This window comes from Camelus dromedarius, chromosome 18 (genome assembly GCF_036321535.1).
Source record: "Camelus dromedarius isolate mCamDro1 chromosome 18, mCamDro1.pat, whole genome shotgun sequence".
NCBI classification, from domain to species: domain Eukaryota; kingdom Metazoa; phylum Chordata; class Mammalia; order Artiodactyla; family Camelidae; genus Camelus; species Camelus dromedarius.
The window spans coordinates 20,123,553-20,140,491 of record NC_087453.1 but is presented as its reverse complement, the minus strand read 5'-3'; the positions used below and the strand labels follow the sequence as shown (position 1 = coordinate 20,140,491).

The 16,939-nt window shown below is 41.9% G+C and overlaps 1 protein-coding gene across 1 annotated transcript in view; it reads left to right on the top strand.

Annotated features, from left to right (window-relative positions):
- Window positions 1–14,726, top strand: part of ASIP (agouti signaling protein) — a 66,815-nt gene extending 52,089 nt beyond the window's left edge. The window contains exons 3-5 of the mRNA XM_064496845.1: window positions 10,562–10,731; window positions 11,979–12,040; window positions 14,325–14,726. Coding sequence (XP_064352915.1) covers window positions 10,572–10,731; window positions 11,979–12,040; window positions 14,325–14,501 — 399 coding nt within the window. The 5' untranslated portion in view covers window positions 10,562–10,571 and the 3' untranslated portion in view covers window positions 14,502–14,726. The remainder of the gene's footprint in view (window positions 1–10,561; window positions 10,732–11,978; window positions 12,041–14,324) is intronic.
- The last annotated feature ends 2,213 nt before the right edge of the window (window positions 14,727–16,939 follow it).

Genomic DNA, 16,939 nt, shown 5'->3' with positions numbered 1-16,939 from the left:
CAGAAACTTCTCTGTAGCTACCATGTCACACCATCAGTGTCAACTTTCTCAGTCTTGTAACCAGGGCTGACTACATGGGTGTCAACTTTCTCAGTCTTGTAACCAGGGCTGACTACATGGGTGTCAACTTGAGCAGTTGCATGGGACCCTACACTTAAGGGGGCCTGATACTTGCTAAGTTTAACATATTCCTTGAAATTCTTGATTTTTTAACAAGTGGTCCCACATTTTCATTTTGCACAGAGCCCCAAAAATTAGATAGTCTAATTGTAACTTACATCTTGGGAGATAGGAATGAGGAAGAGATTGGTCTCCCTGTTTTATTGGAAAAGAAGTAATGAAATGCCTAGAACTGTCCCTTGGGAGAGGATCAGGAATTTGGTAACTGTACCTCTGACTCAGGACACCCACTACTTCCACAACCCCAGGCCACTTGCATGGTTTGGAAGCACAGGACCTAATCATCTTCCCAGTATAAGATCTAACTTCTTAAGAAAAGCTCCAGGGAAATAAGTGATTAAAATAGGATAGAAATCTCAGCTTTGGCTGTGCACATCTGGCTACCAGTGGCCTGATGGCTGTAAAAGGAAGCCACCCTCTAAGGCAGGAAATTCAAGGAGACTGCCAAAGGGGAAAGGCAGCAGAGGCTGGAGAGGAAAGGTGCCCCTGTCTGCTACATAGAACCATGAGAGAGAGGGCAGATATGGCCAAAGGAGCCAGAGACAAGGTTTGAGTGCTCCAGGAGCTACAGCCCAAAACTGGGAGACTAAGGAAATTAGAGAGGTCCTTGTTCAAGAATAACTCACAAAATCAACCAAAACCTGACTGTTTAACCACTCTTTTTTTCTTCCTTCCTAAGTCATTTATTTTACTTGAACCTCAACTCTAGTACTTCTCTCATTTTTTTGTTATTTGTTTGTCTTCCCTACAGCACTGAAAGCCATCTAAAGGCAGGGAATATGTCATTCATCTATACTGAACATATAGCAAATTGATTCAATTGAGAGAAATTCATGTTGTGTTAGGCATGGTGCTAGGCACTAGAGCCAGGGGGCAGTAGGGAGGAGATGGGCACAGAGATGACTAGGGCACAGGCTCTGCCCTTAATGAGTCTTCAGTCTAAAAGAGACAGGCAAATGAGCAAATCATTACAATACAGTCTAAGGAGGAGAAAATAATGAACTCCCCTGGAAGGGGTGGTCAGGGAAGTCTTCCTATGGCATTCAAAAAATATTTGTTGCTTGATTGTGTATTCTAGGACAAAACTAAGTAGATAAAACATATTGCCACTCTCCTGCTACCCTAGAAATTATCATCACTAATTCACCTGAGTAAACATTAAGGAATGGGCCAGTACCCTCAGTGGAGCCCCCTAAGCTCAGCCCTGCCAGGTGCTTGTCATGGAGGCATATCACCAGCTCTCCAGGTGGGTGAAAGATGTGTAAGGCAGTGGGATCTTTATGCAGCTGCTGAACATCTGGTGTCGGGAATCTAGATAACCTTGAACGAGAGATATTTCTCCTCTGGCCCTGACCCTCAATGTTTGGTACATCTAGTTTGACTGAGAAACTAAACACTGAACCAGAACAAAAATTGTGTGTTACTTCTCACAAGTTTTAGCATATCAGAAACAGTGGCTGATAAGCCAGAAGAGTAATACACTTTAAGAGCGTTTCAAGGCAAAGAAGGGGTCCCAGGTAACAGGAGGATACGCCATGAGAAAGCCTGACATTTTAGTGACAGAGCAGTAGGTGCTGAGAGCAAACTGCACCCAGAATTTGAGTTATAAAATGTCGGGTGGGGCCCGCAAATTCCCCAGTCTCATTGTCACAGGTTTTTTTTTACTTTTTTGTTTGTTTATTTGTTTTAGGGGGGGGGTATTTAGGTTTTATTATTTTTTTCTTTATTTATTTTATTTTTTTTTTAATAGAGGTATTGGGGATTGAACCCAGGACCTCTTGCATGCTAAGCACACACTCTACCATTGAGCTATACCCTCCCCTGTCACAATTTAAATATAACTCTCTATTCAGTTTCTTTAAATCCTTTGGTGATATGTCAAGCAGCATCCAGTATTTTATTTCTATCCTCCTTTTTTTATTATTATAAACTAATAATATGCTTGTAAAAAAATTCAAATACAGAGTACATGAAGAAGTGTGTGTCTCTACCTCACCCTCCATACTCAATTCCACACCTAGGAAGTAATTAGTATTAAAATTTTAATGTGTATCTTTCCAGGCTTCTTTATTTTGCATACATAAGCATATATACACATTATAGGGTGTTTTGATAATTTGTTCACAAATGGAACTACATTGTTTAAATTGTTCAGTTTGTTTCAATATTGTATTTCTTTAATATATTATAAATTATAGTCTATATTCTATGGTCTGGAATGATGTACCCCTTCTAACAAGCATACTTTCCCAACTATAGAAATGAATTATTACTTGAACAGAAAAAAAAAACTGCCAATATCCTTTTTTCTTATGTGCCTGTGATTCTGGATGATCCCCAGTCAGGTTACAGGAACATAATGTTTCCATTTTAGCTCCTAGAAACTGAGTGATTCTGAGCTTTTTAGGGTCCAGAGACCCCCTTATGAATCCAGAGAAAGCTATGGATCTCCCCAGAAAAACATATATATGAGGAAAATTTTGCAGATAATTTAAAGGTTAAGATTCCCTCGTGCTATAATTTCCCTTTCTCCCAGAGAATATGTTTTGTTCCAAATGACTGGTCAAGGGAGAGTCTTCCTCCATCACCAGTAGCCTGTGTGAGTTGCTCCTTCATGTTGGGCCCCTACCCAACACTACTTTGTCTCTAGCAACTTTTCTCCTCCACAAAGATGAGCTTCACTCAGACATCCATGTCCCTAGCCATTGGCACTTGGGAAGACTGATGGAAGCCACTATTACAATCAACTGAACCCAGTCTCCTCCCCTGCAATGCCAGGTTGCTGCCTGCCCAGACACCCTGGCTCCCCTCACAGGTACCATCAGCACAGGGCAGACTGTCAGGGCTATGCCTCAATAACACCTAGAATGGTCAGCAGCCCATATTGTTCACTGTCTTCAATAAGACTCTGCTGCCTTCACCTCTTCCTCAGTTCTCATTTCTCACTATACCTCTGTCCAATAGGTGGCTAGCCATCCTCCATCACTGGGAGATTATAATCCTTTGTTTTGGGGACCAAGGCCTTGACCCTAAAGGATTAAGGTATCAGGCTATCCCCAATGCCATAGCTAAGAGGATGTCTGCAGTGTACATTCAAGTGCACTGTATACTGATACACTGTCTCCTCACTTTACCATACTCAGAGATGCTCTGGACACTGCTATCTCCCATATTCCCTCAATCAGAGCCCTTACACATTAGTACTCATGTGTGCTTGCACACACATACACACACATACACAGGCATGCACATACATCAACACTCCTGAGGTGTATAAATCAATTGCATTTAGCCATGACTTTCCATGCCCTCTTTTCCAGGGTTTAATCAGATTCAGTCACATTCAAGCATTTGTTAACTCCTCAACTCTTAAAGCTACACAACAAGTGGCCTTTACAAAATCCTTCTTTGTGCAACCACTTAACCTGCCCCAAAGCCCGGGAAGCACGAATCAGAAATTATGAATTTATAGAATTTTAGAATAGAAAGGGCTTTAGATTCTTTCATTCATTAAGCAAATCTTTATTAAGGTTCTATTCTGTGCCTTGTAATGTGTACTAACTCATGTAGTCCTATCTTCTCATTTTACAAATGAGAAAGCAGAAGCAGAAGCGCCCACAGTCACACAGCTACTTAAATGGCAGGCATGTCCATGTAACCTGACTCTTCTTTCTGGATTCATTATATCCACAGGCTGAAGAGAAACTTCTCTCAAGTTCTAAGTAGTAACTTAAAGTAGATGATGAGTTTAAGAGTAAGATTTATCATCAGTGATACCACAGATCAAAGAACAGTCTTCACCACTACAGGGTGGAAAGACAAATTACTCTTGAGAAAAGCAATTGCACAGGTAGTCATTGCTGTCAGCATTATGATCCTGTATTAATAGACAGGAGTGTGTGTTCCATGTTGAGTAGTAACAGCAATGAGGGTTTGAATAGATTCATAATCCATTACCTGAAACTGCAAATCCCCAAACTCTAAAAACTGTAAGTTTTTTTTTTTCCTTTGGTAATTCATTTGGCAACAAACCTGTCCTGAATTGATGCAAATCAATTCATAGTCTTTGTTTATCCTTTGTTTATTCTTATCTTTTTGCTACAGAAGAATCAATATTTTTATTATGGGTGCTCCTAGACCCCTTATATATGGTTTAATATAATATATAGATGATATTGTTTTTCTCAAATCCACAAAGTTCTGAATTCTAAAAAAAAAAAAAAAAATCCAACCCCAAAGATCATAATACAACTAGGCATTATGGTTGTATATTACATTTAGAATATACATACCTCCCCAGGATTAGTGTAAGGGATATTGGTTCTTACCCTCTCCCGATACACAAATAAGATTAATTCCACTGAGACTTCACCCTTCCCAGATTCAGTCTAGTTATATAGGTCCACTAAGTTACTTAGGTTCTAAGAAATTATATTTTAAGTTTATTCCTTAAGAGTTGCTTGTACAGCAAAGGAAACTGTCTTTTTTAAATTAAGCCCTGGGATTTACTATATCGTGAATTAGTCTGGAAATGTTGCCTGGTGAGATCTCCTCCCTGCACATTGTGTAGTGGCTAGTGGCTTCTCTGATAGTGAAATGATATTCTTCCTGCATTATCAGGTGTTCAGAGGAAGTGATGAATGTGAACTTTGGGTCTCAGTTAATCTTCCCCAAACTCTAGCCACTCCTTTTCTAACTCAGATTTCCCAACTACCCTTTCACTTCTTTGCAGGAATCCCCAGCATACTTTTTAGTCAGTTTTATATCATTTATGATAAGGAAAACCAAAAGAAATAGAGAAACTACTTATACTACCTCACAATCAATGGCATGACTCTTGTGACTTGCCTTAATCAGAGCTTTTTCTTAATCAGAGCTTCTCCCCAACCCATTCCATCATATCTCCATCCACTCCTTTCTTTTTTTCTCTGTTTTTAAGTTGAGTTTATTTCTGATTTGTCCTTCTAATTAATACCCATTGATACCAGAGTTCTACTACTTGAAAAAATGGTCTCTTTAGCAACAATCAAAAGGCCAAAATTAAATACAAAATTGCTTTTGGAAGAGATTGTGGATACAAAATAAAATCTTAAAATATGCATTTAATTTTATGTAACTAAGCAAAACATTGTAATTTCCAATAATTATATTTCTTATTTGTATTCCAGGTATTATTGCATTGAATATTAATAAATTCTAGGCAGCATGGTATAATAGAAAGTTTCAAAACATTATGATAACTACTCATGATGATAATTTTTCCTCTGCCTCTAAAAATCAAAATGTACCAGTCCTAACTCATCTCATTAGAACCCAGCCCTGTCCTAAAGCAAATTTGAAACCTGATAAATTAATGAGAAATATTATTGATTAGTAATGACACAGGTGACCTTTCCCAGATCATATTTGTCTTTTGGTCTCCCATAGCACATGCTTTATTAGAATAATGTATTTAACTTATCAGTCTTCCCTGATAGATTGTAAGCCCTGTAAGGACAGGCATCGTGGTGTATCTCGATCATTATTGTAACCCAAGAACCTAGCATAGTACTGGTTCATAGTAGAAACATACTTAACAAATATTTGTTAACTAGATGAATGAATGTATAAATGAATGAGTGAGTGAGTAAATGAATGAAAATGGGGCTTTATTTAAAAGGAAGCCTATTCTGGTTATATGTTCTATGGTCAAAGAGGTCAGTAAGGAGGCTCTTAATGGAAGATCAGGCGGGAGGAACTAGGCTACTAGGGGCAGAAGGAATGGAAAGGGAGGGAAGGTTGTGAGAAATGGAGGAAATAAAAATAACTAGAACTTAATGACTGGTTGATTGGGTGTGGAGAACAAGAGAGAAGGAGAAATTGCTCTCTAAGCTGAGTGGCCCAGCAGCATCATTCAAGAGAGAAGGGAATCCTGCTAGGAAGAGATGGCCCAGGAATTGAGTAGGAGGAAATTGTTCAAATATAGTTCAGCTCATTTTCCTTAGTCCTAACCAACTAGCCATCCCAGGCAACTCTGCTGGCTCTACTTAGAGTGAACTAGGCTAGAAAAGCCTTCTGGCTGGGCAAGAAGATACAATCCAAGTAGCCTTGGCATTTAAAACAAGCAGAAAGGCAAAGTGGATTAGGCAGGTATGACAGCAGAGCTACAGCAGCTGGGAGGTAATCATGAGGCTCTGGGCCCTATAGAAGGGGTTTGGGTGGGGCTGAGCAATTTGAAGCCACCAGTGACTGAGAATGAAGGCTGGGGGCACCAGAGACATGCAGAGCTATAGGGATGTGAACCAAAATGAAGTCACTACCAGCGAGCTAGGAAAATACAGCTCATTCTGCTGGTATGATCAGCTAAGCAGAAGAGACCTGCTGCCAAATAGAGGACAGAGAGACTCAAGCAGGAAAGAGACTCAGCTTCAGCAAACACTTACTAAGTGATCCCTTAGTGTATCCCTCATTGTGCTAGATGCTTTATTAAAAAGTTATTTCCATATTTTAATAACCCTTTAAGGGTTATTGAGGCACTAAGATTCCTACTCTTTTGCAAATGGGGAAACTGAGGCTCAGAGAAATTAAGTAAAATGTCAATGCCACAATGTAGTAAACCAGCTCTCCTTAAGGCAGCCTAGCCAATTTCTAGCCTGCTCCTGCTAGTGCTCAACTTGGTTGGAACAATATTCTGCATGTCTACTACGTTCCAAGAAGAGGGGACCCAAACAGCTGGCTCCTACCCTTATTCTAAGCTTCTTAAAGTTGGAGGGACAGTCCCTCACTGCCCATCATTAAAATCAAAACTATATGAGAGAGTTTAGAGTTAGAAAATATAAAATTTCAGAACATCTATAAACATATTTCCATTGTAATTAATATGGACAACTAATATTTACACCAAGTACTTCATTAACTCCTGATCCTGTGTTAAGTCCCAGCACACCATATATATTAAATATAATGAGGTCCATTTCTATTGATGAAGAAACTGAAGCTCAGAGTAGTTAAGTGACTACCCTCGCTTAGCTTGTAAGTAGCTCTGTCTGACTACAGAGCCTGTATTCTTTCAGATACACTGGCCCACCTCCTTTAAACAAAGGCCTACATCTGATTGATGAGAATGGCCCACAGGAATACTTAAAGACAATGTAGCACTAAGCAATATGGTATTGAGTTTAAGAGCTGGAAGAATTCAGAAAAGGGACAGAGCTTTGGGGCTGAAAAAGAAATATGCTAGAGCTGGCATTGAGCTGGGCCCTGGAGAATGGGTAAAATGTGACCAGGGGGTGTTAAGGAAGTGGACAATGTGTTGAATGAAGCAAGAGCAAAGGCGGGGAGGTAGAGTCAGTGTGACTTGTTCCATTGAGAGGAAGGAATGGACTGGGATGAAGAGGAAATGGAAAATGTGAGACAATTTAAAGAGAGCATAAAGTAAAATTTGGTAAGAGAGAGGATGTAAAGGTCAGGGAAGAAAGAGTCAAGAGATTAAAAGCAACGTTCTTGACTAGAGAGGATGGTGTTTGGGCACAGATAGAAAGTACAGTGGAGCCAGATCATGCTCATATTTAACCTATGAAAAGTCAATGGTATGTACTTAGTGAGTGGCTGAGAGAGGGGAGAGGAGCAACTTAAATATGCGGGCAATTCTGCTCAATGTCCCATCCAGAGAGCCCCGACTCTGGAGTGAGGAGATACTCATTCCAGAATTGGAAGCTGGAGATCTACTACTCCCTCAGCTGGTCTCAGTTCCTATATACCTCTCACAGTATGAACCTTTCACTATGCTGATTGTGATCCTGGTGTTCAAAGCAAAAGGATTTTTTTCATACAATATGACCCCTAAAGGCAAGCAAACTACATATTCCAGTGTGAAATGAAAAAAAAAAGAAAAAGCTATCATTTGCCAACTGGAGAAAACTTTACTCTGCAGTTTTTACCTTACTTACTTTTACTTTAGCCCTGAAGGTGCAACTCCACGGCAATTGACAAGGGAAAGTATCCTTTGGAATGCCTTGAGTTGAGAGTAACAGAAAACTTATACTAGTTTAAAACAATAAAGGGAAGGTATTGGCTTTTCTAACTAAGTCTAGTTATGAGATGGGCTTCAGGCATGTTCTGATCTAGTGGCTCAATTATGTTACCAATGTCCTTTCTTACTGTATGTCCAATCTGCCTTCCATTGTGCAGCTTTGTCCTAAAGCTGGCCTCCCTTTATAAGATGGCTGCCAGCACTTACCAGGACTACAGGCTTCTTATTACATATCCAGTGAGAGAGAAAGAGCTTCCCTAAACAATCAGAAAAATTCCTGGGCTTCCTCTGGTTAGATCATCTTCAGTCACATCCCCATTCCTGAACCAATACTAGGAAGATGGGATGAGGTTATGTTGTTTATCATGAATAAATCAAGGCCTCCACTGGATGTAAGAATCAGGTCATTGTCACCCAAAATGTACATCAAGGAAATCCAGGGTCCTTTTAGAAAGGGGAAAGATCATAGCTGATACTAAAGAGGCAACTAACAATGTTCTTTTCAGAAACCCACAAAGCCAGGAAGATGAGGAACTTAGTTTAAGACATGAGCATTTATCCAGCTGACATTTACCAAGTTACTGCTCTGGGCTGGTTGCTGCGCAAGGTTTAGAGCCATAGAAATGAGTAAAATATGACCTCTCTTTTTTTTTTTAATCAAATGGGAAAGACAAACACAAAAACAATGTGATAAGGCATTTGACAGAGAACAGCACAAAGTTCTGAGATGCAGAGAATGGAGCAAATTACTATACCTCAGTCCCCACACTTTTCTAATAAAGGTTTTTTTGGTTTAACTATTGCTGACAGGGACTAGAAACCTCAAGAGATCAAACTGCATGGAGCTGGAAACCTTAGGGCCTCAAGAAATGTTTTGAGCTTTAGGGCCTGAAATGCATTCTCCCACCACACAAAAAAGATACGAGAAACGTCTTCGTTGCCTCTTTCTGTTTTACATATTGGGACTCTGCTAGTCATTATTTATTTGAAGAACGAGTTCTCCTGCTAAATGGGTGCAAACCACTGTCCTAGCCTACCCACTTCATTTTACCAAGAAGAAAATTAGACTGCATTAAAAAAAAAAAAAAGAATGGATTTGTCCAAAGTCATACATTTACTAACACTTAAGCCAAGACAAGAATTCAGAGATCCTAACTTCCAGCCCAGTGCTCATTTCATTGACTCACTTTCAGGCTTTAAGAAAGAAAATTGATGGCCAGTTTATGATAGGCAAATGCCCATTGATGAAAGGATCTGAAGAAATCAGGAGAAATGGAATTAAGGCTGAGAGAGGTAGAAGATGGACTTCTGAAGAAAGGGACTCTCTCCTCCAGCTTCAAGAAGTTTAGAATGAAGTTAGGGGCTGGCTGTTTGAGTCCCCTTCTTCTGGAATATAACAGAAATGCAGAAAATTTTACTCCAACCAATCTGAGGGCTGGGAGGAATAGGCTAGAAGTTGCCAGGCTGAGCCCAGGAGTGGGCAGGACCAGCATGAACAGATTGGGGTTTTTTTACTCTCTTCTCACCCACTATGCCTTATGGCAGGATGAAGAGAACCCTGGAAAAGCAGCCTCAGCTTTTTCCCAGACCAGAGAGAACATGCAGAGGGTGGGTGAGGAGTGAAGAATCCCACACTCAGAGAAGATGAAGATGTCGCTGAGTCTGTGAACCCTGACTGAGCCACACCTAGACATTCATGGGAAGAAATCCACTCTGGGATCTGTCTGCTTCATCAAAATCCAGCTCGCAATAAAATCAATAAGTCTAGTTAGCCTATGTGAATGGTCCATCCTATCCTTCTAAGGCAAACTGTTTCTGCATTCATTTCCTCTGGGCATGGGAATATATATGCAATGACACACACACGTGTCTGAAGGAGCCACTTATCCCTGCATCTTTCTCATGGTGTCTTAATTCATGAGCCTATTCTCTGCACGTCAGTAAATTCAGAGAATAGGCTCATGAGTTAAAAACTGAATGGTTTACTTCAGTAAAACCTCTGCCACTGTGAGGCCTTACTGGGGACCTTTCAACAACTCTGCCCAGGCCTAGGGTCTCCTGGGGCCACTGACTTAAAAAAAACCAGCACCCCACCCTCTGGATGGCAGAGACCAATTGCAATGCCTTCCTTTTCTCTTTGCTTCAGTCTCCCTCCCTTCCTTGTCTTTCTCTCTTCTCCTCATCTCTCCATTTCTCTCTTCTTCCTTCATAGTTCCCCTTCCCTGTCATAAGCCTTGCTGGGCCTCCAGCTCCACTGGGACACGTGTGGAATAGGGTCCAGCCCAAAGAAACACAAAGAAAATAAGGGGGCACATCCATTTGCCAGGACCCCTGGCCCACCAGCCTGACTGCCTTCTCTGTCCCACTCAGATATCCCAGGATGGATGTCACCCGCCTCTTCCTAGCTACCCTGCTGGTCTGCCTGTGCTTCCTCAATGCCTACAGCCACCTAGCACCTGAGGAAAAGCCCAGGGATGAAGGGAGCCTGAGAAGCAACTCCTCCAAGAACCTGTTAGATTTCCCTTCTGTCTCTATTGTGGGTAAGTAGCCTGGCCTGGAGCCCGGTCTCTGGGCTTTGGCCCATGAGAAGGGGCTGCAGGTTGTCAAACATGCTCCCCAAACTGATACCAGGATCCATTGCTGTGAGTCACAGCTCCTTTGTGCTCATTCCTCAAAACAATCCTGGTGGAATAAAGTGCTCCTTAACTCATTTGGTATAGGAAAGCTCTGCCTGCCACCAATCTAATATGCAGTTAGCATGTTAGAGGCTGTGAGAAACCCTAGAGTCAATGCACTTGGTGAATTTGCTTTAAATTAGCATTTCTGAAACCTATTGAATTATAGAACTCCTACCAATGATAAAAAATTTTAGGAAATGTTGCAGAATATAACCAAGTCTGGGATGAACTGATCCTTTCATGCCAGGGTTAAGAGTTAAGAATGACTACTCAGGGAAAAATACCTGGCATTGGAGATCTTCTAGTTCAACTTCTAATAATAAGAACATATATACTTATTTTGTGCTAGGCACTGTGAAATGAGTATTGTTTTTAATCCTATTTCATTTCACAGTTAAGGAAATTAAGACTTGGAAAGGTTAAGTAACTATCATAAGATTACATAGTTCTTAATTGGCAAAGACAGAATTCAAACCCAGGTGTTTAACATCAGAACCTAAGCTCAAAGTTAATATCCCTTACTAACCTGCCTCTCATTTGGAAATGAGGATATTGTAGATATATCAGGGAAAGGGCTGGAGCACAATAACATTGATTGATCACCTTCGATGTACCAGGCTTTCCACTTTATAAACATATCTCCTTTATCCTCAAGACAACTCTTTGAGGTAGGTACTACAGTACCCTATTTGCAGATGAGAAAACTGAGTCTTAAGGAGGTTAAGTAGGTTGCCCAAGGCCACACAACTGTTATATGTCAGATTCAGAATTTAAATCAGGTATACCTGGCTCCAAATCTCTGAGAAATGGAGAATAGGAATCAGGAAACACAAATCCATCCATGTACAATACACTGAGTCCACTTTCCAGGGCCTTATTGGACTTCCCTTTTGCTTTCCGTCAGAGGACTCTTTGATCTCACTCTCTGGCTCCACATCAGCAGCCAGGCTAATAAGAGTCCACTGGTCTATGTCTCAAGATGTGGTCTATTCAGCCAACCCTTCGTCCTTCCTCGACCCTGGGACTTCCCGGGCCCCTCTGCTCCTCCCACTTCACTGCAGCTCAGGGTCCTCAGAAACTGGCTTTGCTCCTTCTGTCTCTTTTTGAAGCACTGAACAAGAAATCCAAGATCAGCAGAAAAGAAGCGGAAAAGAAGAAAAGCTCTTCCAAGGTAGGCCTGGGAGTTCTTATTGTGGGGGTGGGACTGGACTTAAAAGGGAAGGACCCCCCAGTTTCTGGCTAGGAACTAAATGAAAGATATTCCAGGCCTACATGCCCTAAAGAAGCTGAACGCTACCAAAAACTTTCCAGGCCTTGAGCCCTGAACCAGACCCCCACGGAAACCCAGGGAGCTGAGGTTTGCTAAGCAAAATAGCTTACCTGCTAAAGAGCATCTTCCTATGCTAACTCACACCCTGACTGAAAGTTCACCATCACTTATTCTTTTGGATGAATGCAGTGCTTCCCAAACCTCAGTCATTTCAGAGCCATTTCCACAACTTTTGCTATACTGAGTTTCACCTATTTAATATATTTGTTTAAAATTAAAACTTAAAAAAAAAGCTATGATAGAAAACCAGTGTCATTTGCCATAAATAGAAAATAACCATAAAAACATAAAATGAAAATAAAACCTTGTTAGTGAATTCTAGCTGGTTGGTGTTGCTTGACAAAGGCTCTAAATCTGAGGCTTGCTCTCTGTGTTGTAAGGAAGATTAGAAAGTGTTGAAGAGGCATTAAGGATATATTGGCAGCAAACTGAGCCTTTCCAGCTGAAAGAGATTGAAAAAAGAATCCTTTCTCACTAAGTGACTCAGTGTCATTTAATATTCATATACTGCCTAAAATCATACCACCATGGTACAGGTTCCCACACTTTGAGAAATACTAGATTAAGGCATTGTTGAAATGCACACATTATTCCTATTTGCATATCAGATCAACTGTAACCAGAGTAGAGAGTACTGGACTAGGCATTGGGAGGTGAGACCTGGCACTGTGTTATGATAAAGTTCCTTCTCCTCTTTGGGCCTTCTGTAAAGTGAACAAGCAGATCAAGTGATCGACAGAATTGAAAAATCTATTTACATGCAAGGTACTGAGAATACAGTAGTGAACAAGAGAGATATACCTCTGCTCTCATGGAGTTTACATTCTTCTGGGGAAAACAGGAGAACAGTAAGTAATTGGGTAAAATAAATTCAGATGATAAACGCTGTTAAGAAATTAAAGCATGATGATAAGACAGAGGGAAGGGAAGAGTGGTCACAGAAGTTCCCTAGAAGAAAGCAGCGCTTAAAGACTGAGAAACTCAGTAATCTTGAACAGCAATGTCCAACAGAAATGCAATGAGCCATGTATATAGTTTTAAATTTTCTAGAAGCCACACACAAAAAAAGGAAAAAGAAACAGGTACAATTAATATTAATTTATTTAACCCAATAGATCCAAAATACTGTCATTTTAATATGTAATCAATATAAAAAGTTAGAGATGCTTTACACTCTTTTTTGTGCTGTCTTTGACTTTTATGCTCTCAATTCCAATGCTAATTTTTCCTACTTAAAATGAAATATAGTCCTGACTAAACAATAAAATTGTGTTTAACAGGAAAAGTAGTTTACAGTACTTCAGTTTAAAATTTATAAACTAATTAAAATTAGATAAAATTTGAAACTCAGTTCCTCAGTCGCACTAGACACATTTCAAGTTCTCAGTAGCCACATATGGCTAGTGGCTGCCTGTATTGGACAGCACAGCAAAGAATGTCCCCAGGAAAGGGAGTAGCAAGCTCAAAGCTCCTGCAGCAGTAACTCATTGTGTTTGGTGCATAGAAGGCAAGCCGGTGGGGCAGTGTGGTAAAGACAGGTGGGAGAGGTGGGCAAGCCAAACCACAGAGGGCCTCAAGGACCAAAGTAAAGTTGATGTTTCATTCTAAGTGCAAAGAGAAGCCACAGCTGCGCTTTAAGCCTGAGTGTAATGTCATCATAGGTCTTCCAAGAGGTCCCTTTTGTGTACTGGAGGATGGACTGTAAGGGGGCCAGAGCAGCAGTCAGCGAGCGGCCTGGCCCAGGGTAGCAGCGGTAGTGAATTAATGGGTGGACTCTGCATCTATTGTGAAGGCAGAACTGACAAGGATTGCGGATACACTGGAAGGGGAAGGCAACAGAAATAGTAGTTTAAAACTATGGAGCTGAATGGAATCCCTAGGGAGAGAAGAGAGCTTGGCCGGAGCCAGTTAGGTTTGATGAGGATAGAGGCAGGTGGGGTATTATTGGAGGAACAGGCAGGACTCGCTATGGTGCCAGGGGGGCATGAGTCTGAGCAGGTAGTGGGCAGCGGGTTCGGATATCTGGTCGGGAACCTTGGACCACAGTCCAAGGAGTTCCCAGGCAGAGATGAGAAAGAGTGGGGCGAACGCGGATGGCTTGGGCAGCCCCAGTGTTTCCTCGCAGAAAAAGGCTCCGACGAAGAAGGTGGCGCGGCCCCGGCCCCCGCTGCCCACTCCCTGCGTGGCCACCCGCGACAGTTGCAAGCCTCCCGCTCCCGCCTGCTGTGACCCGTGTGCCTTCTGCCAGTGCCGCTTCTTCCGCAGCGTCTGCTCCTGCCGCGTGCTCAGCCCCACCTGTTGAGCGCTTCCACCTCAGGGTGGCGGGCGGGATGGGGCAGGGATTCCAGGGTTGGGGATCCCCGGGCCCTGAGGCCCTTCTGGGGCGGGCGATCTCTAGTAGGTGTAGCTTGCAGGGACAGGGCGTGGGCGTGGCTACTGGCGTTGGGGAGGAACTTTCAGGAGGAGGGGTTTCAAGGAGACGTGGCTTGGGCTGGGCTAAAATCCAAATATATGCAGGCTGCTTGAAGGTGTGTGGCTGTTTCTTTAAAGAATTCGAAAGATCCTTTTCCCTTCACCGCGGAAGTCCCGCAGGCTACGCACATGCTCCCTCCTGGGCCTGGGGAGACCCAGTTACCCCAGCCCTAAGTCTGCACTTCCGGTAAGCGCTTCTCTCGGTCTGGCCGCGGGAGACAATGCTGCCCCCTACTTTAAAGCCTGGGAACACCCGAAGCTGCCTCCAAAACCAAGGAGGCAGAAAGGAGCCATTCCGGAAAGGAGAGGCGCTCCCCCAAACCCGGAAAAAAAAAAAAGGCTGCAACTCCATACACAATCTCACTGGGCTGTCTGTGCTAAGGGATCTGCGAATACAAACTGGGCTGGCTGGTTGTGACTGGGCATTGCCGTGGGTCCCTACAGCCAGCTGACTCTGGCCTGAGGATCCTAGAACTATAGGAAGCTCCCCCAAAAAGCTAGGCTAAGCATCCAATAAAGGAGGACGGTAGACTACTGGAGAGGTCCCAAGACCTCAAAGAATCAAAGGAAAAGCCATACAACAGGCACCAGAAAGAACAGGACCTTGAGGAACGCGAAAAGAACCAGGTCAAAGAAACCAATGGGCAATGTTTTCACAGTAAGGCTATGGGATAAGTCACCTCCAACCACTTCAGTTCTTGCATGGAACCATCCATAATTCAAATTCCCAAGAGAGAGAATCTGATTGACCTGAGTGGTGCTCAGGAAAGGGTGGCCCATTTGATAGACAGTCCCACAGTCATTTTATAATGTGGGAGGGGTAATTCTCCAATATAAAAACAGATACAGTTGCTGGAGCGCAAAATCCGAACTGGCAACTATGAGAGAGCTAGACTCTGGATTTAGTCTGAAGATACTTCCAGCATCAGAAGTTCTGCAACATAATCTGAAGTCACAGTTTTCTGTTTTTTAGGAGAGGTATTCTTTCTTCAGTTGAATTCTTAAAGGGGAACCTCATTATATAATACACATTAAAACAGTTTTAAGTTACTATCATGTTATAATGATGCACATGAAAATATGAAACCAGAGGGAGAAGGGTACAGCTCAAGTGGTAGAGCATATATTCAGCATACACGGGGTCTGAGGTTCAATCCCCAGTACCTCCATTAAAATAAATAAATAACCTAATTACCCCTCCCCCCCAAATGAAACCAGAGATTAGAGATTAAGAGTTTCCCTCCTATATCAGCTTCAGCAACCAGTTTGTTTCCATCTTTTGTTTCGTTGCACAGAACTGAAAAAAAAATCTAATTCACACAGAGAAGTTGTAATAGGATTTTAACAGCTCACCCTGTGATCTCAGAACAGTCTTTATTAAACAGAAACACCAAGAGGTTTATTTCAAAATCTGGTGCAGGTGGTGTCTGATGTGTTAAAATTTGGCACACAGTATATTTAAACAGGTATGTTTTTATTACATCTCTTAAATGGCTTCAAAGTTTTTAAAAATTGAAGCTTATCGTTCTGTAGACACAATATACTTAAAAACCACTACCCTGAGGGGTAGCAAGTCCTCAGGATCTCAAACCTGTTATTGGATTGTGGACCATGGGCCAACCTAATTGGCAATCTTTGGATCCTGATCCTTACTCTAAGTTCCTCCATCTATTTAAACAACCACAGATCTAGCAACTTCACCCAGTCAGGAAATTATCCCCAGCCATACAATAGGAACTTTATAAAGGAATTTAACTCCAAAAGCCAATCCTATGGGTGAAGGAGACAGGATAAAGAAAAGAATTTGATTTTAACTGAATTAGCCAAACCATCTGTAGTAAATTTCAATTAGTTTAGAATAAACCTATTTCTCCCTTTCTTCTTCCATGCACCAAGTATATTTATCATGAGGTATAGGGTGTGTGTGTTGGGGGCTGGAAGTGGGGCAGGAATGTATTTTGTTTTCTCAATAAAATCATCAAAAGTTTATGTTCACTCCAGAAAGGAGTTTTATACTGATGGCTCACAAAGAGACAGTAGCTATTGTCAGCTTTCCCAGCAGGCTATCAGAGTTGTGGAGTCTGGGAGGTGGCACCACCTGATGGTGGTGGTGGTGATGATCATGATGATGATGACGATGATGAGGATTGTGCCTTGTTATCTGGGGAGCCCAGCAAATAGCTTCATTCCTTTGGCCCCTGAAGGTTTTCACATCTTTCAGAGCTCCTCTTTAGAATTCCTGGACTCAATGGCTGCATAGACTACCAG